At 40.1% G+C, this 23,664-nt stretch overlaps 1 protein-coding gene across 4 annotated transcripts in view; it reads left to right on the forward strand.

Moving 5' to 3' along the window:
- TNIK (TRAF2 and NCK interacting kinase) overlaps positions 1–23,664 on the forward strand; it is a 413,295-nt gene that overhangs the window by 244,163 nt on the left and 145,468 nt on the right. For all 4 annotated transcript variants that reach the window (XM_060298419.1, XM_060298420.1, XM_060298421.1 and 1 more), the window contains exons 3-4: positions 387–443; positions 17,061–17,186. In XM_060298419.1, the coding sequence (XP_060154402.1) occupies positions 387–443; positions 17,061–17,186 (183 nt within the window). The remainder of the gene's footprint in view (positions 1–386; positions 444–17,060; positions 17,187–23,664) is intronic.

Raw genomic sequence — 23,664 nt, forward strand, 5'->3', positions numbered from 1 at the left:
ACCAAGTGTTTTCCAGCCGAGGAGATGCTTATGTCTCCTCCACCCAGATCTAGCTCCCCTTCCATGTAAATCCCCCTCTCACTCAACCCCTTATCTGACACCTTGAAGAGGAGGTAAACCAAATTATTCGACATTGTCTCTTTGATTTACCTTGACAACCACTGTGAAAACAAACCCAACAGACCAAGTGATGGAGATGTTTTACAAAATAAACATTAAATAGAGATTGATCTTCAAAGCATTTAAGATTTCTGTGTGTCTGTCTGTCTGTCTGTCTTCCCCATTGGCACTCTGTAACATTGATTTATGTAATTGTTCTTTACAGTTGAAATCTAACGCTAATATTACTCATCAGAACTGAATTATTTTTAAAATTTTTTTTACAGGGTCGTCATGTCAAAACGGGCCAACTTGCAGCCATCAAGGTTATGGATGTCACAGGGGTAATGTATCATTATCTTGCCGTCTCAAACTTATATATGTGTCATAGAGAAGTTAGTGATAGAGAAAAATCACTTTTTGGAAATAGAATTTTTTTAGACATCCAAGACCTTTCCCCACTTGTGCTTAACATAAACATTAAGAGTATTCAGCAGCTGACCGAGATGACCATGGGTAAATCACTCTAATTAAATTAGATACCTACACACTGCCTTATGTAGTCAGAGTGAAGAACATGTGTGCCAATAATTTACATAAACACAGCCAAGGACATTTGCAGATGAAGACAGAACAAGGATTTGAAGGTATTAAGAGAATAATACTGAGATTACACAGAAGAGGTGGGTCTTAACAGTTTTCCCCAAAGTCCACCTAACACTGGAGTAGACAAGAGTTTGGATAACTCTAAAATCCTAGTAGGATGTGTAACATGGATATTTTCCTCCCCAAAATGTTATAGACCAAATAATCACAATAACTACAAATACTTATTATTATAGAGCGACACTGAAACAAAATTTCTGGCCTGGATGATCAAAAGCAATCTAAGGAATAGACTTTATTTTAAATACAATCTTATGCTTTCAATCCTTTTTGCTAGGTCTATTTAAAATATTTTAATGCCTTTTCTAGAGTACAGAGCAAAAATCAGACTTGAAAGGACTTATTGGAAATCAAAAGCATGTTAATGATTTTCGATTGTCCCCAGGGATTTTTCTAAGATGTGTCAGCTGTACACAAAAGCTAAAAGACCAAAGTCTTCCGTCTGGCCCAGAAGTGGATTATTTAATGTAAAGAGATGTAGAATGAATGGGTCACACAAAGGTATCAAGAACCAGTATACAAATAAGAAAAACACACAGTATGTCCGTAGGTCAGACTTCGGTCCGTACCTTCTCTGGTCCAGTTTGCTACCTTTGATAAGTATACATTATATGCTACACTATTAACCATGATACTAATCTCACTAATTTTCATTTATACCACACATTGTACTGTCTTCCTTTCCTTACTTTTCTGAATTCCTTTTTAAGTTCTATGCATTTTAAAAATTGTATGCATTTTTAACAAGAAAAAATTTTGTTCCCATATGTTTAGAAGAACTTAGATAAAGTAATTCTTCCTTTTATTTGTCCTAAATGCATTATTCAAATTTCAGAGCTTGCAAACCAGTTCAAATATTTCATCCCAATTAGTTTATTAATTCACCTGGCCTTTGAGTAATACATGTAGATTATATTAATAAGGTTTACGTTCTGCCACTTGCAAGAGAAAACTCAAAATAACAGAGGCTTAAGTATGATGGAAGTGTTATGCTCTCTCATGTTAAAGGAGTCTAGGGGCGACAGTCCAGGGATGTGTAACAGCAATGTGATAGAGTAGGCGGGTGTTTTTATCTTTCTGCTCCATTGTTCTGACACATGGCTTCCACACTTAAGGTCAGTTCTCTGATTTAAGGTAACTGTTGGATTTCCATTGATCACATTCTTTGGCAGGCAAAAAAAAGGCAGTGCGGGGAATGGGGGGGGAGGGGCTGGGAGCAGAGGGTACAGAAGACAGCCCCTTCCAGTGAAATTTTTTCTACTTGCATACGTTTCTCTTTACTTCTGCAGTCATTGGCTACCTAGCTGCAAGGAAGCTGGGAAATGTGGTCTTTCATTCTACCAACCTGTCCAGTTAATTTGGGTTCTATTATTAGTCAGGAATGAAGAGGGGATGGATACTTGTATTGTTAATTAGCAGGGTCTGACACAAAAATCAAGATCAGATACTATCAGTCTCTACATAGAAACCCATTAGAAATGTGTAAATCTTTTACAAAGCTCCCAGCACAAAACAAATCAGAATTTATTTTGCAATTCTGCTAAAGTCATACTACTGTATTTTCCTTGAATTGAATAGGATCTCCACATAATGTGATGCACTTGGCAGTTGAACAACTAATGGATGTGGATGCAGCCCAAGACATTAATTCTGTAAAGTTCTGTTGTGTGGGTCTGCAGACTACAGCTGAGTTCCATTGACGTCATTAATCTCAGTGTACAAAGCTGTATATTGATGCACAAAGTATGACTTGAGAGCATTGAGTATCACTTTTTCTGGTTCTGTTTGTGAGATTTTAAATTGTTCAAAGAATCATTTACTATTTCTAGACCACCTTGCTTGGAATCAAAAAAGTTACACAGCAATTTATCCCAGAGTATGTAGTTTCAGTTTAAACAGTGTCAGTTAGCCTCTCTAAACTGGGTTTCACAAGGCAACTGAGACCTACAGAAAATGATTTAGAGTCTATTTTCTCAATTCTCCCCAGCATGGTACAGAGCTAGCACCATTTTCAATGTATAGGAGAGTCAGTCCATTGCTTACAATGGACGCTTTATAGTATTTAGGCTTAATTCTCTCGGGGGAACCTCTGTTGAAAGGGCTGGATAGTTCCTTGATTTAGGCACATCATTGGCCATTATGTAACCACTGACCCCTGACAAAGGCAAACATGGCTACACATCAGGAAATGGTTTTCTTATTTCCCATGGTGTATGATCCAGCATCAAATGACTTTTGTATCACCCCCTTACACATCACAGTCAACATAAAATTTCCTTTGTGAAACTCATGTGGTGTCCTCAGAAAACAATCTATTTCATTTTGTCATGTTGTCTTTTGTGTATTATGGAACGCTGCAAAAGCTTCTTACCAATTATTATAATTGTGCTCATTATAGCTGCTCTGAGATGAATTCTCAAAGGTCATCTTTGTTAATTGTTTGCAGTGATCTACTGTGAAGTTACTACAGTTTATCGTAATGAATTTGATAAAACTATAAGCTTGAAATCAATTTTTAAATTATTGTTTTCTTTCTATACCATTTCCTTTTTTAGAAGAAAATAACCATAGAGAGAACTGGATATAATGCTTATGTTCTTCTGTTTTACAGCTGGGACACTTCCAAATTTGCTAATATTTGCTTCAGAATTAGGGCTTAAACTCAGACTCAGTCTTTGAAGTTCTTTTAGTTTCTGAAATAATTATGAGAATTTCTGCATTTTGTCGCTTTCTGGGGATTTCTTCCCAGCTGGATTTGTGTACTTTAATCATCTAAACAAAATTGGGCCCTCTCAGGTAGTGTTCCTCAAGGTGGACAGCCAGCATTTGCGGACTGTCTGCACCCCTTGGGGTGTTCCTCAGAAAGGCAGATTCCTGGGCTTGCTGCAGAATTTCTGGGTGGAAGAACCTGCCTTTTCTCCAAGCTCCTCAAGGAGCTTCACGCACACCAAAGTCAGAGGAACAATTTTCTAGGGATTTGTATTTACTGCTTTCTGGCTACCAAGTATGAAGAGACCATGATTCTTTGATAATCCTGCAAATAATACCCATCTTCATTTGAACCAAAATTCCTGATGTAAACTAGTCCCTTTACAATGATACCTTGAAGCCCATGTAGGACTTAATAAGATAATAACTTACTGTCATAGGCTTTCTCATCTTTACAGTGACTGGTTGTGATCATTACTCAGGACACTTTGGGTTGTAGTACCAAAGCCCCACTCAGACTAGATGAAGCTGAAAACAGAATTTATTGTCTTGTGTATATTTAAAAAAAAAGAAAAGGCTCAGCAAGATCTAGGAAGTCACATGACTGATTAGGAATTTTGTATCTCTCCATCTCTGGGCTCTGCTTTCTTTCTACCAGCAGTTCCAGGCTCATGTTCTAATTACTTCATTACCCTTAGTCCCAGCAAGAGTGCCAGTGTGAACATCAGTGGCCCAGCTTGGGTCACCTCACTATCTGACAACCAAACCCTGTTTCTCTCCAGCCACATCTGGGTTGGGTGCCTGGCCCTGGAACCTACCACAGGGACAGAGAGTTGGAAAGGATTCCTCAAATAAAAAACTAAGAACTGTTAAAGGAAAGGGTAGGATAGATGCTGGGCAGGGAAAAACAGGAGAATTCAGTGTATTACTGTAAGATCAAATCATTTTAGTAGATGTATTTAAAACAGACTTAGTCCTTAAGTAAAGTGCCTCTGTAGTTACATTTTTTATATTTCAGCCTGAAATAATAATAATGGTAGGTAACATTGATGGAGTGATTATTATGTGCCAGAACTCTTTACAATACTTTCTGTATATTGATTCACTGAATGCCCTTAACAACCACCAGACTCCATTATTAGTTCCATTATAGAGATGAGTAAACCACGCATACTAAGTATCTTGCTGAATGTAACATGTAAATGGTGGAGTGAATATTTCGACCTGAGTATTTTAACTCTACTCTTTAAGTCCACTGTTTCTCACACTGCCATAGGTCTTCATTTCACATAGAAGGATATTTAGTGTTTAATTTAATATTTATTTGATAAACATTTACTAAACACCTACTTTATGACAGACACTTGAAATTCAAAAATGACAAAGTGGTTCTTTGCCTGAAGGGGAGCTGACAATAATACAACCTTGCTCTAAATATTTGTAAGTAAAGCTAATCCATTTTATAATAAAGTCGTACAAGTCATAAATAATGTTACATATAAAGTTTGATGTGACAGTGAGGGGTAGTAATTAAGCCCAGGAGGAAAATCAGATGAGAACGTTCCTGGCCAAGAACACCATCTGTGCCAAGGCATGGAGGCTGAGAGAGGTGGAACATGTTATGGAAACTATCACATAGTTTAGTTTTAGTATAAAAAATGTGCTGAGGAGAGAGTGATACAAGGGGAATCTGGACAAGTTAGGGTCAGGTCATGAGCAAATTGAATGCTGTGGCAAGGATATTATAAGGTTTTCAAACTTTTAAATTTTCCCAGTAGAACCCTGAGAGCAAAGAGTCTTAAGCAAAAACCCATTAGATAGAAAAGATACAAGGCGGGTTGTTTTTTTACAAGGGGCGGGAGGCTGTCAGTCCTGGCCCCGTCCTCGCACCACTGCTAGAGCCAGGGTGGAAGCCGGAAGTTAAATAGCAAAGTAACAGGATGGGATTTGCCTACTAGAAGGATCCATCTTAAGCCCTGCTTGATTGAGTTTCTATTTCTGTCTCACTTACTGAATTCCTGTAGGTGAAGCTTTCAGCCAGTCTCCATCCCTCTTTGACGAGTAAGGAAGCAGCCTTCTCCCAGTAGTTTCTGGTAGAGTGCTTTGCCCAGAGTTAACGGGCTCATGGAATGTTTGCTGAAATTGGACCAAAGGAAAAAAAAATCTTTTCATCTTCGGTTACTGGGAGAAATCAGGGGACATGCTGCTCCATGCACATTTGATGCCTCCTTCCCAAAGGGAGGGCAATTCAGTGGAATGATTGGTAGCATAGAAGGTAATATTAGTAACAGTAATAACAACAACAACAACAGTCAGAGACAAAAATAAAGATGGCTATCATTGATTGCTTAATGTGCCAAGCATTGTTCTTAGTACTTAATACAATATACACGAACTCATTTAACCCTTGAAACAATTCCCATTAGAGGAGCAGTGCTAACAATATCCATTTTACAAATGAGGAATTAATTGAAAGCAAAAAATCCTGAATAACTTGCCCAAGCGCCACAGACGGTAAATGGCAGAGTTGAAATTCGAATCCAGCCAGTCAGGGTGTGCCCACCTTCCCCACGGCCCTGTTATAAGAATGAGAGACAGGAGTTGGGAGTTGGGGGGCATCACCAGATCATGGCCATCAGATTCAGATAGAGCTGGGTTCACACCCAGTCCTCTCCTTACTGCCCTTGGGCAAATTTTTTAAGTTTTCGGAATCTCATTTTTCTTATCTGTTAGATGGGAATACAAACATTGCAAACTTTTTTGAGACTAAAATTATATAATGTCTAGTGCTTGGTACATAACAGTTCCTCACTAAATATTAGTCCTGGTAAGAGACAGTGAATGCCTGCATGGGGCAGGCAATAGGAATGAGGAGAGGATGTTATAATGTGCATTGGACTTCTGTAGCTGGGGATGGTAGCCTGTGCTATGAACCACATGCCGTACATGCCATATGTGTGTTAGTTCATCGTCAATATATGTAAATAGTTTGACTCAGCCCTGTCTTCCTTACCTCAGTTACAATGTTATTAGTCTTACCCTGAACAACAGGTAACTGTCAAAATGACTTAGTGTAGAGCAAGATCCAGGAGAGAAAGTGGGGCTGGACTCCAGAAGCTGAAGACTGAAATCACAATAATTCATTTATTCATTCACTTAAGAATGAATGAATGTGCTATGCTCTGGGGTGATAGCGGTGAATAAGACAGACACAGGTGCTATCTTCTGGAATCTTACATTCCAGTGTCAGTGAAAGACATTTAACAAACAGTTGAACAGTTATTTGACAGTTCTGATTAACTTTCAAGGACTGTACAGAGAGTATTAAGGGAGAATTTAAGAAGGAAACTGACCTATCTAGGTGGCCAGTACGTTCGTTTCCTGATTAAGTAACAACTACATGAGATAAGAGGATGGGTAGATATTGGTGAGGTTGGTAGGGCCCAAGCGGGGCGTTCCCAGCTGTGGAAGCTTGACTCTCAGCAAAGCCTGGGAATCCCCACCCCAGGCTCTTCCGCTGCAGAGACCCTTCTAGACACCTCTTTGGGACTTTTCAAGTAGATAAAGTTAGCAGAAGGACCGGTCAGATAAAGCACATGATGAGAACTTTTTTTTTTTTTTTCTGCGATACGCTGGCCTCTCACCGTTGTGGCCTCTCCCGTTGTGGAGCACAGGCTCCGGACGTGCAGACTCAGCGGCCATGGCTCATGGGCCCAGCCGCTCCGCGCCATGTGGGATCTTCCTGGACCAGGGCACGAACCCGCGTCCCCTGCATCGGCAGGCGGACTCTCAACCACTGCGCCACCAGGGAAGCCCTGAGAACTTTTAACAGAGAAAAGATAAACAGATTTTTTTTTTTTGTCTCCATAATACCCTCCACCTTTGGGGCTATTTCCAGTGTCTCAATTCTGTGTGTTGTACAGCACGTAGAACTTGGAAAGCTTCTAAGTTCTAAAAATGGACACGCTGAGCTGCTTACTCCATGCACACTTCAGCATTTCTCCTCACGTACTGATTACGCCCCTTTCGGTGGCTTATGCGTATCTGGGTCTCTGCACGTGTGCATGCATGATGAATGGGTGGCCTTGTAGTATGTGTATGCGTGCATGCTCCAGAGATTGCTTAAGAGCAAAAAATGGACCTGGAGACTCCTGTCTGTACCCCACACTGATGAAGGTGAACACTTAGGTGCACTCGTTGTTAGAAGTGTTTTTCCATTGTGATGGTTTGTTTTTAGTAGTGCCTTTCATTTGTGTACCTCAAAGTATTTGATCAAAACTACAATTTGTTCTTTTATCCCCCTAGTGGAATTGAGATGCATGAAGGTAAGGAGATTGGCCCACAGAGGTTGGGGTGCCTGGAATCATTAAGCAGGCCATTCAAATCCAGATTTGTTACCAAGTTCCTCAACCGTGGACAGTGGGGGTCTCCTTTCGTAGATCCGTGCTCCCCTTTGCCTGCCAGCACATCTTTCCCATCTCACATTTAGGTCCCTCTTTTGACTTTACTTGGTTCCCTCTTGTTGAGTTCTTTTGAGGCTTGACCTCCTCATCAACACATTGGCTTTCTGAATGACGGGAAGCTCACCTTTAGTTTTCCTTTTATGAAGAGTCCTCTCTTTCTCGTTTAAAGCCTGCGGACTTTAATGAGCCCAGAACAGGAACTGTGCATTATCCATCTTGGTACCTCCTGCAGAGCCTGCTGACCTAGGACCTGGCACATAGTAGATACTATACAAAATGATATTATATTTGTAAAAACAAGAGACCAGAGAAAATATAAAGACTAGAAAGCCAGGTGAAGAAAAAACAGATCCAAATGACAAGGCACAGGGAATTTGATAGTTATTTTTTTCCGGTAACCAAAGAAAAAAGGGAAGACATTATCATTTACACTGTTAATACCGTCAGAAAAGAAGACCCATTCCGATTCCTGTGGGCTGTTACCTGAATTGTAGGTGGAGGATTCTTGAGGATGTAAGCCATCTCATTTATTTATTTATTTTAATTTTATTGAAGTACAGTTGATTTAAAATATTGTGTTAATTTCTGTTGTTCTGGAAAGTGATTCAGTTTTATATATATATATATATATATATACATATTATATATTTTTTCATGTTCTTTTCCATTTTGGTTTATCACAGGATATTGAATACAGTTCCTTGTGCAAGTAGGACACGTAGGACCTTGTTTTTTATCCATCCTCTATATAATAGTTTGCATCTGCTAATTCCAGACTCCCCACACTCCCAACCCTCCCCCATGCCCCCCAACCCTAGCAACCACAGGTCTGTTCTCTATGTCTGTGATTGTCTCTGTTTCTTAGATAGGTTCATTTGTATCATATTTTAGATTCCACATATAAGCAATATTTGTCTTTCTCTTTCTGACTTCACTTAGTATGATAATCTCTAGGTCCGTCCATGTTGCTGCAAAAGCTATCTCATTTATCATAGATTTTAAATGAATGACAACATTCCTAGGGTTAAAACCTATTTTTAAAATTCATAGTCATCTTGGGAGTCATACATCAATGCAGGCTTGGGTGTGGAAGGATGCATGTCACCCTCGTGTTGTCTGCTTCTCTAACGGATACTACTTCCTACTAAAGAGAGAGCAGGTTAGCCTAGTGGTAAAGAAGAGCACTGCAAACTGTCACTCATCTGGGTTTACCCTACTTTTGACACTTCCTGTTTCTCTTACCCCGGGCATGTTGCTTAACCTCCCCTTATTCCACATGTATATATATGGGTAATATTACTTCTCTCATACGTTTAGTGTGAGAAGGAAATATAGTTATTTATAAAGCATTTGAGGGACTTCCCTGGTGGCGCAGTGGTTCAGAATTCTCCTGCCAATGCAGGGGACTTGGGTTCCACCCCTGGTCCGGGAATATCCCACATGCTGCGGAGCAACTAAGCCTGTACTCCACAGTTACTGAGCCTGCGCCTCTAGAGCCCTCAAGGCACAGCTACTAAGCCTGCACACCACAGCTACGGAAGCCCGTGCGCCTAGAGCCCGAGCTTTGCAACAAGAGAAGCCACCGCAATGAGAAGCCCGCGCACCGCAACAAAGAGTAGCCCCCGCTCGCTGCGACTAGAGAAAAGCCCGCCGGCATCAATGAAGACCCAACACAGCCATAAATAAATAAATAATAAAATAAAGCATTTGAGAGCAATATGTAGAACACAGTGTTTAGTGCACATTGTTACTATTACGACATCTCTTGTAGACATTTTTCATTTTCTCTCCATGGCACCAACGATTCCCATAGGAGACAATATGCCCTACCCTGTCCAGCTACAGGGCCTTGGTAATCGCTGTTTCTCTGCCAGGAAACCAGTCCCTCCTCAGTCACATCACATTATACTTTTTCTTTCCCCTAACTGGGTAACCTCCCGCATGGCTTTTAAAATTCAGCTCACACTTGGATTTATCAGCTCTCTCCCCTCATGCCCCTAATTACATCAGCTACCCATACCTCTCAAGCTAGTAATTTTGCATGTATCTGTATCAGTCTTTGATTTCCATTTGTGTTCCCCACGAGACTATAGTAAGTTTCATTGTGGAAGAGCTTGAATGTTTTATGTCCATTGTTGTATTACACTCGGCCCTCTGTATTCGCAGTGTTAGTTGAATCTGAGGATGTGTAACCCACGGATATGGCAGGCCGGCTGTGCTCTGCTACTTTACATAAGGGACTTAAACATCTGTGGATTTTGGTATCCATGGAGGATCCTGGAACCAATCCCCTATGGATACTGAGGGACGACTGTATTTTATTATTATTATTATTTAGCATTGTGCCTGGGATAGAGTAGCAGATAAATATTTATTGAATGAATCCATTTAGTTTAGGGTTAACATACACAACAAATCCAAGTGCTGCTTGCAGTATGCTGTGGCAAAGACCCAAGTTCTATCAGTGCTGCAATGAAGAAATACGAGCTTGGGCAACTCGTTGAATCATGCTAGACCTGCTTCCTTAGATCTGTAAATATATAGTTTGCAGGTGCTTACCCACCTTGAGATAATTTTAGAGGATCCATACATGCTTAAATCTCATTTAATGTTTCATATATTTTAATATTTAATAAACTGATTTTTTTAAAAAACCCTCAAACTCAATGTTATATACCAACTTTGAACACACTAGAAAATTGCAACTTCTCAAGGGGGAGTGAGGGTGGGGGAGGGATGGACTGGGAGTTTGGGATTAGCAGATGCAAACTATTATATATAGGAAGGATAAACAACAAGGTCCTACTGTATAGCACAGGGAACTCTATTCAATATCCAGTGATAAACCATAATGGAAAAGAATATGTACACATAGGTATAACTGAATCACTTTGCTGTACAGCAGAAATTAACACAACATTACAGTCAACTGTACTTCAATAAAGTAAATTAAAGCTGTGACAAAGTGAGAGAGAGGCATGGACATATATACACTACCAAACGTAAGGTAGATGGCTAGTGGGAAGCAGCCGCATAGCACAGGGAGATCAGCTTGGTGCTTTGTGATCGCCTGGAGGGGTGGGATAGGGAGGGTGGGAGGGAGGGAGATGCAAGAGATATGGGAACATATGTATATATATGACTGATTCATTTTGTTGTAAAGCAGAAACTAACACACCATTGTAAAGCAATTATACTCCAATAGAGATGTGAAAAAAAATTAATTAATTAAAAATAAAAGAAAACAGCAACTTTTCAATTTGTAATCTGGGTTACTCCATTCATGTGCAGAATGTCATTCAGTATGAATTTTCCACTGAAATTTTAAGGCATGCTTTTTAAGAGTAATTATTACCACTTACAATTACCTATCTGAGGAAATGTAGATTTCCTCTATCCTTTGGAACCAAAACAAAACAGAAAATTCATAAGATATTGAAGCTGATATGTGACTTTTTCTTTCAAAAATTCTAAATTTGTCTTCACTAAAATAGCCCCTTTGTTGTCATTGATTAACTTTATATCTAAATATTACATAGTTTAATTTTTTTAAGAGTTTAGTCATCCTTTGTTTCTTTATTTTTTTTGCGGTACACGGGCCTCTCACTGTTGTGGCCTCTCCCGTTGCGGAGCACGGGCTCTGGACACACAGGCTCAGCGGCCATGGCTCACGGGCCCAGCCGCTCCGCGTCATGTGGGATCTTCCCAGACCGGGTCGCGAACCCGCATCCCCTGCATCGGCGGGCGGACTCCCAACCACTGCGCCACCAGGGCAGCCCTGTTTCTTTTTTTTAAACTATTTATTTTATATTGGAGTATAGTTGATAAACAATGTTGTGTTAGTTTTGAGTGAACAGCAAAATGATACAGTTATAAATATACAAGTGTCTATTCTTTTTTCAAATTCTTTTCCCGTTTAGGTTGTTACATAATATTGAGTAGAGTTCCCTGTGCCCTACAGTAGGTCCTTGTTGGTTATCCATTTTAAATATAGCTGTGTGTACTACATATAATAGTTTAATTTATAAAAATAAATGTTTACTGATTTTAAAAGTCTAGTTTTTATTGAGGCTGTATATTGGCATCCTGAATAAAATTTCTGTTGGAGAAAGGGATTTTAGTGCTACAAATTATTAAGTTTCTTTTTTAAATCACATTTTAGAAGATGTTAGTAATCCCTACAAATTCTAATCGTCTATGATTCTTTAACAATAACTCGTCTTCAATTTTTTTATCACATTCAGTCAGCGACAAAGGTGAAAATGGTAGACATGTTAACACAAAAACCTGCCTAACGCCAGCAACCACTGTGGAGAGCAGGACAGGTGAGCAGGAACAGAAGTGGTTCTAGCCAGTGTCCGAACCTCAGGGTGTAGTCACATTTATGAGTCTCTACACCTCATACTTCCTTGAGAGTTCAAACTGACCAGTCCCTTGGCTTGTTGTAAGAATTACACAGGTTTATTCCTCTTCCATGGGTTGAGAGCTGAACGTTGGGCAAAACCCTTTGTTATAGAGCACACTAATAGGAAGTGTCTCGTTAATGCCGTTTTTGAATCCTACTATATTGTAGGTGCTTAAAGTATATTCCCCTGTGTAATAAATATGCAACTTAAAATCCCTCCTTTATCCCCTGGAATCATTCATAAGCAAATATTAGTGTGTGCTAACAAGCTCCTTTAATTGGAGGACCAAAGGCAGGTTTCTCTTCAGCCCTGGCTTAAGGTGCTCCTAAACTCTTCTTTCATGATTTAGAAGCTTTGGTTTTATCACCAAAGGTGATTGCCTTTCTTCTGTCTAGGAGTTTTCAGTTTAGAATTAAGAGGACTGGCTTTGAAGTCAGACGAATCTTGCTTTGGATCTCAGCTGTAACATTTAAAATAGGAATGAACTCTCTGAAACTCGTTTTCCTTATTTGTTCAATGGGATCGTTAAAAACATGTACTTCATAGAGCTGTTTTGAATATTAAATGAGATGATACACATACAACCTCTGGGACAAAACGTTACGTAAGGTTGGCTTTGGCTATATTTTATGACCACGGTTGTGATCATCGTATAGTCATCAGAGGCAGCCGGTGGCTTGAAAGCATTGTCTGGGATCATCCGTTTCCTTGCATTTGAAAAGCACTGTCTCTTCACCTGTTTTATCATCTTCCAGGAGGCTGGTTCTCGTTTTTCACATAAAAGTGTTCTCTGCAAGCAGTAAGAGAAGTCCATCCCTACACGTAAATACTTTTCAAGTCTCTGCTGCGTCGCATTTCCTAATGTCCCGTTGGCCAAAGCAGATCACATGGCCAAGCCCAGAGACAAGCAGAGGAAATGAACTCCACCTCTTCAGGTGGGAGGCTGCCACATATCGGCCCGTTTTTCCTTTTAGTCTACCGCAAATAGTAAGCAATAAATAGATTCTCGTCATCTTGAGAAAAGACAGTCTTCTTTCTGTTGATAATAAAGCTGTGCTTACCTAAGCACTTAATCATTTCTAAGCCTTAGGAGGTGACTTTGATAGGTATCCTTTTTCCCATTTACAGGTGAAAATAGCTGGCATTCGGAGAGTTTAAATGGCCGTGCCTGACTTGACATATACTAAGTCAGCTTGGACAAGATTTTGAAGTCTTCTGATTGAGATCATGGTTCTTCCTAGAGTATTGGACTTAGCTTATTAAAATTACTCCCCTTTAACATTTGTGACAATTTGGTACCATTACTTTGTTTTTCACTATGACCCAGTGGTCATTAGTTTCCCAGTGAGCTTGATCCCTGTGCTCAATTCTCAAGACATAAGAATAATCCATTTACAAAACAGAAGATAAGCTTCTTATAACTTTGTAATCTAATTCTGGCCTCAGTTGTTGTTTTGTCCTTTTGGAAGCATCGTAACCCATCTCCTTCAATGAGCCGTATTGTAAGAGGTTGGACTGCTTATGAAGGGGTTAAATGTGTCCTCATGGTCATAATAAGTGCCTCCCTTTCAGTTTCACTGAGTAACTTAAGGCCATCCTTGCACTAGTCTTGAAATCTGGATGAACAGTAGCCCTGAAGGCCTGATAAATTTCACGCTCACTTACAAGGCCATATAAGATCAAGATCAAGATCAAGGTTATATATTAGAGCTACGTAACCATGATCCACAGTGGTTCCATAACTGTGTTTGGAATTTAAACAATTTAAACCTAAAACTCAAGTTACTTACATTCCTGCCCTCTCCTACCTTTGTTATTTATTTATTGGTTGAGAAGATTAATAATAATGTTTATTTTGTATTATATTTTATAACTTTCACATACTTCATTTAATTTTCACAGAAGATTGGGACATAGAATAATATGGATACTATTATAAAATCTGTATCTCCTTATAGATGAGAAAAATTAGGCTCCAAAAGGTAGGCTGCTTTCCTGAGATCATGCGGCCAGAAAGGAGTGGAGCTCAAGCTGAACGTGCACCCCACCTGCCACCCCTCATTTTCCTGACTTAAAGCATATGCTTTCTTCATTACCACGTTGCCTCAGTTTACCTTTGCAAAGCCATGGAGAACATGCTGACTTCATTCTGGTCTCCAGTACTGTTTGTTTTGGATTTAATTATATACTGAATCACACTGTTATTTAACTGTTTCATAAGTTCTTGTTTCCTTAATGATATGGTGAGCTTTTTTAGGCACTTTTTCCTCCTCTCTTTCTCCTGGCATCAGCCACCATCCCGTTGGGAACCTGAGGCAGGCAGCAAATACTTGTAGAACCAGCCCCGCTTCTCACTAAGAATGACCCAAGCTGAGTCTGTCCGGCGGCCGCTGGAAAATGACGGGTGTTTTACTGTCTCATGTGCTTGCCTCTTTAATCGAAAGCAGATGCCAGACTGCCCCAGAAACCCTCAGGTTTGTTTTCTCCCCTTTTATCTAGACTTCCCTAAAGTACATCTGCTCACATCCTATATTCATCCACGATTATCAGGCCCCGCGTGGTGGGTTTAAAATAGCTAACATGCACAATCGTCAGACATTTTGGAGGCCTGCTGCAGGACCCTGCAACAAGTTGAAGGGCTGTGAAGGTCAGTCTCTCCTTAGGCTTGCAGTGAAGGCCTAGGCAGTTTCTGGTAGCCGCAGGGAAGATTTCTTTGGTCAGCATGTGCCATCCCCTGCCCCCATCCCAGCCCCTCACTCCTCTCCTCCCCTCCTTTGTTAAGGCCACGTGCTGCTTCTTAGCTCAGCATCCCAAGCATACATTCTATTTTGAGACTACCTAGTCTTTGACTTAGTTAAGCCACGTCATATGTAACATACTGCGTTCTCCTAGGTTTGCAAACCTCCATTGCTTTTTACTAAAACTTATTTTTGGGTGGTCAGTAAATGTCAGCGTCTCACCACTCTCCTCCTCTTATTTTTACCAGTTCCTTTCAAGCTGTAAGAAATGCTGCTGTAAGTGGTTGGAACTTTATTAGGTATTCATTCTTTTATTCATATTTATTCACAGGCAGTTTGCTTGATGCTAGGATGTTATTTATAAAGAGCAAAAGCAGGCAGGATCCCTGTGTTGATAGTTTTTATGGATTGACAGGGAAGAGAGGCTTCAATCAAATGTTTAGATAGATAAGCGTGGATTGCCGTTCTGGTAGGCGCTGCAAAGGAAGAGACATGTGAAGATCCCTGGGGCTAGAACCACAGGCAGGCAGATCAGAGAACTTTGCTGGGGAAGGGATCCTGGAACTGAGATCTGAAGGCAGAAGAGAGCTTACAAGCCATGGAGAAGGGAGTCAAGTAAAAGGGCAGTTATGACACAGTATGACCCATACCTCTGTTCTAGTACCAACAAATGTGTGTGCAGGTTTGGGGGTGGACAGGATATAGTGGGGAGACTTGACATTACCTGAGAGAATTAGGGAAAACATCCCTCAAGAGTGTCCATTAAACTCAGTCAGGAAGGATGAGTAGAAATTATGTGAAGAAGAGGAAGGGGAAAGAAGACACTCATGGGAGCCCACAGAAGGGCCCAGCAACGTAGAGACCAAGTAGCTGGAGGAGGTGAGGGTACAGACAGGGACACGCCATGAATGGTCTTTCAGGTAATGGCCGTGTAACATCTTACATGCAGAGATTCTTACTGCTGCATCTAAAACAGTTTTCCTGGGCTAGAAACTTTTTCCACCAACCTCAAGAATAAAATACTATGTAAAAGTCCAATTGATGTGTACAGTTCAAAGTAAAATTATGAGGGACTTCCCTGGTGGTCCAGTGGTTAAGACTCCACACTCCCAGTGCAGGGCACCTGGGTTCAATCCCTAATCAGGGAACTAGATCCTGCGTGCTGCAACTAAGGCCCGGCGCAGCCAAATAAATACATAAATATTCTTAAAAAAAATTATGGGAGGACACACACACTCTTCACCAGTGATATCAGGTTCTCTTAAACAGGCCCAAGTTAGTGGACTCCAAATTGAAACTGGGAATGAGTGAAATCTGAATTAGGAAACTTACTCTGTAGGAGGGTTCTTTCTTTTCACATTCGTGGCACTACCACCTGTCCCCTTTCTTTTCATGTGTACTTTCCTGAAGGTGAGATGGGTACTCCTGCTTTGTGAACATCCTCAGATGGAGGGAACTTACCCCTGCTCCCTTTCCCATCTGACTTTCATCATCTTCCATCAGGGACTTCAATAAAAGGTGACTTCAAAGAAAATGAACCTAACAAATTTTAAATCGAAGAGGCTGTATTTTTTTTCTTTTCACTTTTCTTAATCTTCCCTATACCAGGTATGATCAGTGATAGGTACTTGATGGACATAGTACCCAGAGGCCTAGAGTGAGTTTTATCTTAATAGCTTGTCTACCTGAATCTCTTCCAGGTGAAAGGATGAGGAATTTTTTTTTTTCCTAGCAGGTTGCCTGCTATATTGGTTTGCTGTACAAACAGACCCCCTTGGACTGCCAATGTGTTATCTTGTAAATTTTTTCTTTGTAGTCAAGGAAGAAAGTCAAGTTATATGGTAATTATGCTTGTTTGTTACCACAGAAGAAAAAACTTAAGAAAGAAATTATTGCATAGTTGATATAGATGGTGATGAAAAACAGAATCCTACTAAAGACACTGGATTTTCATGACAATATTTATTGTTCTAAAATAGGATGAAGAGGAAGAAATCAAACAAGAAATTAACATGTTGAAGAAATATTCTCATCACCGGAATATTGCTACATACTATGGTGCTTTTATCAAAAAGAACCCACCAGGCATGGATGACCAACTTTGGGTATGTAGTGCTGCCCAAATTTGCTTTTCTTACATAGAAAACACCCAGGACTGAATATGCATTTCTCTTTCCTCATTACTGAAATGCATTTCTCTATCCTCATTACTAGGTTCAGTTGTTCTTTGAAATCCTTTACTCCATGATATCCATAAATTGTGTTTTCGACGTTTTCTCCCATTTCCTTGAATAACTCTCTATCTCCTATCCCTTAATGGGGACCGTCCCTAAAGCTAGTTGTTAGGTTCTCTGTTTTTTTTCCCACTAATGACTACCTTTATTGAGTTTTTATTATACTTTAGGTACCATGCTGTTTGCTTTTAATGAATCTCATCATTTATTCCAGCTCTTTGAGGTAGACATTATTATTAGCTTCATTTTTTTGTATGACAAAACTAAGGTTTACAGAGAAGTAAACTCATGTCCTGTATCTTGGCTTAAACATCTTTGCTGCACGCAGTTTCGCCACAAGCAGTTTCGCCACAAAACTCATTGTCCATAGACAGTTTTGCTGTAAAAGATAAAATAATGAATATAAAATAAAGGACAAAAGGAAACATGAAAAACTAATAACAATTTTTAAAAGATTTTACTGTGAAAAATGAAAGTTCAAAAAATATTTGAATATGTTTAAAAATGTGTGTAGATCTATGGTTATAGTTGTATTCAGGTATATTTTAGAGAAAGCTGGTATTGAATTCAGGTATATTTTAAAGACTTTTTTGATGTCCGTCATTAAAGATTCAGGATCTAATATTGAATGTAAGTTCTTTACAATATAAAAAATACAGAAAATGCAATAATCAAAATAAAAAATGCAAATAGCTAATTTAAGAAATATATGATGAGAAGGAATTTAGTAGCCTTTAGAGATGAAGAGTTTTTATAAATCAATAAGAAAATATGTGAAATGATTAATAGAAAGATTGAGTTAAGACAAGGCAGCAATTAACAAAGTAATAAATATCAATTACCAATAAAGTGTAATCTTACTGACAATATAAATGCAAAAGAAAACAAGAATTAGATACCACTTCTTACCCAGGAGACTGGCAAAGGTTTTTTTTAATGATATACTCAGAATGGACATTCACGCCCCCTGCTTGAAATGAATGTTGGTACAACTTTACACAAGGACAGTTGGAACACACACACACACACAGAGATATCTATATCTGTATCTATATCTATATTTAATCTCCCAAAGAAAATGCCTTACTTTTGACCCAATATTTTCACACACAGGAATGTATCCTAAATGAATATTTGGGTAACTACATAAAAATATATGTAGATGCTAACTAATAGGGAATCACTTAAGTAAATCCATTAAGGGACAATATTCAGCCAGTTAAAATGATGTAGATCTATGTTTACAAATGGATGAACGTGAACGATTATAGTAAGCATTTTTAAAAGCTTTTTTAGAGGCTATGATTAGATATAGTACATTTTCTTTTTTTGTGTCAAAAAAAGAAAGAAAAAGGAAAAATATATATATATATATACATATATTAACATGACGGGGGTGTCTAGAATAATGTACGCCAATAATGTTGAAGATATTTGTTTCTGGGTAGTAATTTCAGTAATTTAATTTTGGAAACTTTTTTTCATGTCTTTCTTAATTGCTTCTCATTGGGCTATCTTTGCTCCTCATATAGACAGGCTCTGAGGACAAGAAATGTGTCTTTTGCATCTCAGTGTCTTCCTCAACACTAGGAAGGGGCTGGGCATGTGATGCTGACAAAATAGTTGTTTTATGAATGAAAGTGATATTATTGGTACAAACTTGGTTGCTATGATTATGATTATTACTACTACTATTACTGGTTCAAACCAATAATTGCTACAGATACTTGTGAGAGTTCAGTTTCCCTGTGGCCTGCATGTTCAGCAGGATACGATGAGATGGCACCAGTTTAAATATCTCTGTGTTCCCAAAGGACTTTTATACTGCCAGGAATCTAACATTTTAGCAATGACCCCTGCCTTACTTCAAGCTGCAGCAGATGACAAGAGGAGAATGATAGCTATTTTGATACTGTCTGCAGAAGCATTTTCTGGTTTGGTCAGAGCTATGGCTCCAGATTAAAAGAAAGCATTAATACAGCTTTGGAATCACCTCTGGCTTATCACTTGAGGTAGTACAACCATTTCCAGATGAGTCACACATAACTATTAATATCATTCCTTTTGTGAGATGGGCCAGACAGGATAGTTTTCTTATTAGGCTGAACTATTAAAATTTAGGTATATATATTACAAATCATTGGCTGAGGAAGGAGAGGAGTGGTCAAGCAGGGCTTGACTTTTTTTCACCTTTTTCCTAATGCTGAGATTTTTTTAAGCTGGAAAGAAAATTAGTTGTCATTTATTTTACAGTGAAGCTAATTGTCTTTCTCAGAGCCTCCGAGCTCATTAATGGATGGACACATGACAAGAATGCAGATGTCTTGAAATGTGACAGTTTAGCTTGGCCTGAAGTTCTGCAAAAGGCACTGGAAGTTTTGGGGTTTTTTAATTTTTTTTTTTTTTTAATGAGCAAAATCTGCAGTCCATTTTCAGACTGGCACTGGAAGAAAGAAGCAAGCCTGTTTGCATCTGCACGGCACAAACAGGAGCTTTTATGCTCTGGAAACAAGTCACTGCCCACCATTTCGCACCCTGGCCAGTGGCTCTTCCCGTGGAGATGGCTGTGGTTGCTGGGAGCTAGGAGCCTGCATGAGTATGTGTTCATTTATTCATCCATTCATTCATCCATCCGACAAATACATATCAAGCACTTGCGAGACGCAAGGCACTCTTACGGACACTTATGATATATCAGTGAACAAAAGTGATAAAAGCCCCTACCTGCATGCAGCTTACATTCTTGCTACAGACCACAAACAATGAACATAATAAGTCAGAAAGCTACTCAGCATGCTGGAGGAGGATAAATGCCTGGAAGAGCAGGGAACGACTAATGAGGATTGCGGGTAGGTGCTGCAGTGGCCAGGGGAAGCCCCATTGTAGATACCTGGAGGAAGGGCATTCCAGGCCCAGTGTTTTCCGGGAATAACAGTGAGGCCAGTGTGACTGGAAGATGTGGGAATGAGACCTGGGGCCAGATCAGGCAGGGCCTTACAGGACATTGGCAGGATGTCAGCTTTTACTCTGAGTGAGCTGGGGGCCACTGGAGGGTTTTGAAGATGAAGGGATGGAATCTGACCCATAGAGTGAAGGGGTCCCTCTGGTTGCTGGGTTGAGACTAGACCAGATGGGGGCCAGAGGGGGAGCAGGAAGGCCAATGAGGAGACTGTTTCAGCAAGCTGATCCCCTTCCTGAAGTTCACAAAGGGGCATCTACAAGTAGTGATCACTTCCAAACCTGTGCCACGGGGGGAGGAACTCTGCCTTCACATTCCATTTTCCCCACCTGCAGTCAAATGCTGGTGGCAGAATGCAGCAATTTTATGCCCCACATTCTGCTTGGTAGACAGAGAGCATCCCTCTTGTCAGATGTGTGCCCATGCAGAGGACTCTTCTGACTGTCCCCACTAGAAATGGTCCATTAGCTTCATGTCACTGGGGATAAAAATACAAAGCTATGAAATGCCTCATGGGTACAAGAGCATCATTTCTTTTTCTAGTTGTTCTTCTTCTATTTGATGGCAAACTAAGGAGGAACTTAGAAAATTAAAGGCAGAACAGAAACATAATAGTTAGCAAATTAACACCAGATCACAATATTGATGGGAACTTGATAATAGAATATATTAGTGTGTACTTGTTCCAAGACCTCTGACTCACTAAATTTGGGCCATTCTGTGTTAATAACAATGGCAAGTAATATTTAGCACCTACCTACCACGTGCCAAGTCCTGTATTTGTTTGCATTGTCATATCATTTCATTAGGTCTTCACAATCCCTCTACAAATTAGATATTCTCATTATCCCCACTTTACAGATGAGGAAATTAGCCTCAGAGCAGTTAAGAAGTTTGCTTAAGGATTCACAACTAGTGAGTGATGAAGCCAGTGTATTAGCTAACCCCAAGGTGCCTCATGCTAGAATCAAGCCCCTGAACCCTACATTCTTCTCCTTTTTGTTGTGAAAAATAGTTCCAATAGTTGGGAAAATAGTTTCAGAGGTTGGTGTTCCAAATAGGACTGAAGCTTTGCCTTTACACAAATCTATTTTGAGTTCACCGTTCATCTTCATTTGTCAGTTTCCCCAGCTTTCAAAGAGGACAGCAAGACATGCTAGCTGCTAGGAAGACAGTATTTCTTAAGTCTAAGAAATATACTTTGAAAAGCACATTAAACCTTTTGGGAGTGTTTTAGCAAATAGTTGCAAAGGTCACAGAGAGTTGACTCTTTGGGCTAATGGCATTCTGTTAGGATTACATTTATATAAAAATATTATTATGGATTGTGTAGAGACAGAGCCTGTAGCAACCAAGCGCAGCACTCTCTAACATTTATTCCCAGTTTTCAGGTGACAGGAACTATTCCCCAGGTATTTCTTTTGCTGTGGCTGGAGGACAGAGGTTTGCACATAGGCCACCAACCAATATATGTGCTGTTTCAGGTGTCTGATTGAATTATAATCTGTGTGAATTCTATCAGTCTTGTCGTAGAGATAAACTGTTGTTTAGTACCAGCTCTTTGTGGAAATACAACTACTTCTGATAATGGCCAAGTAATTCTCCCTTATCAACTGCTCAGGGCCTGATCCGGAAATCAAAAAAGGGAGCTCTTTCAATAAAGATTCCGATCTCTCCGAAACAAGGCGAACCCTGACACACAACATGGCCATCTCATTCTGCTGCATCTCAGCAAAGAGAGGCTCTCCACTTTGCTGCGCCATTCAGACACCGGGAGTGAGAAGGCCTGTCTATTAAATGGGTTAATTTCCTAAAGTTAGAAAGCGAAATCACACATGTTTTGCTACCTTTTTTTGATACCACCTCAACAATCACGGCTCTAGACTACCTTATAAAAGGAAAAACATTTCTGATTAGCTTCCAAAATGTAGGTTGTTCAAGTGACATAGCAGATTATTATACTGAGATGACTCAATAAGCCATTTATTAGACTGTGTCCTTGAAGACTTGTAGAACTAAGCATTAAGAAATTATGTTGTGTGCATTTAGGGGAAACATGCTAGCAGCTGCCTGAGACCTGGCCTGGAGTCCAGAGACCTGGAGTCTCACCTTGAGCAGAGGCAGCATCACTGTCATTGGTTTCTTTCTTATAAAAATGATAAATTTGGACAAGGTCTGAGTTTTCAAACTGACGGCCCCGAGACTAATTGCTACCCAGGTAAATGGGTTTAGTTTGGCCCACATAAGGTGGTGGTGCTTTAATGATGCCAACGTTAGAAGAAAGTACAGCAGGGCTTCCCTGGTGGCGCAGTGGTTGAGAGTCCACCTGCCGATGCAGGGGACATGGGTTCGTGCCCTGGTCTAGGAAGATCCCACATGCCGCGGAGCGCCTGGGCCCGTGAGCCATGGCCACTGAGCCTGTGTGTCCGGAGCCTGTGCTCCGCAACGGGAGAGGCCACGACAGTGAGAGGCCCGCGTACCGCAAAAAAAAAAAAAAAAAAAAAAGTACAGCAGTTCCACACAAAAGTCTGGATTCCTTGAAAGGTTTTGAAAAATCAGATGATCTGGAACTCTTGGGCCTGAAGTCCTGAATATCAGCAGCATGTTAGAGCAGTAGCTCGGCTGCCTAGAGGGCACGCGCACACTCCAATTGCACAAGAGGCCCGTCACTGCCTGCTGTCTTCCATGCACGCTCCACTTCATGCACTGACATTGCTTGTCCACGCCCCATGTAAGATCATCTGGAAATGAGATCCTGGGATGAACCAAGATGTCTTTCAATCACCAATGGGGGATCCTTTCTAGAATCTGCAGTGATGTTGGCCACAGCCCCCGAAATCCAAGTTTCTTATAGTTTGGATTTACATTGCTGTAGCATCTTGGTTTGGCAAAAAGCATGCCTACTAACATTTTTGGTTGTCTTAAGATTGAAATGTAAAGTGCTGCAGATAGTACCATTAAAAACCCAACCACCTGTAGCTGAGTCTCCTGAACAGTTCATTGAAATTTACTCTTTTCTTAGTTCTATGCATCAGAAATGAGGCTTTCATAGGACAGAGGGGGTTAATTAGTGTTTTATTTTATTACTAAAGAAGTCTCTTCCTTCATATATACAGCCTAGGTCACTTGTCTGGAGAAGTGATTGATTCTTACTATTTGTGAGTAGAAATTTGTAAGGCTGAATTTGGTGAATATAGAAGCATGCCTGAAATAGTAGGAGGAGGGATTGTAAACAGTCTCCCAGTCTTGGAGCTGCCCCATTGCATGTGTAGCTGCCCCAAAGCTACACCTGATTTACTACTTTGCAACTGGGCTTGAGTTCAGCTTTAATGGAATCATTTTTATGAATTAATGGGTGATTAATTCTTGTCACAGGACAAGAATGTGAAA

This window comes from Globicephala melas, chromosome 4 (assembly GCF_963455315.2).
Source record: "Globicephala melas chromosome 4, mGloMel1.2, whole genome shotgun sequence".
In the NCBI taxonomy this organism is placed as follows: Eukaryota; Metazoa; Chordata; class Mammalia; order Artiodactyla; family Delphinidae; genus Globicephala; species Globicephala melas.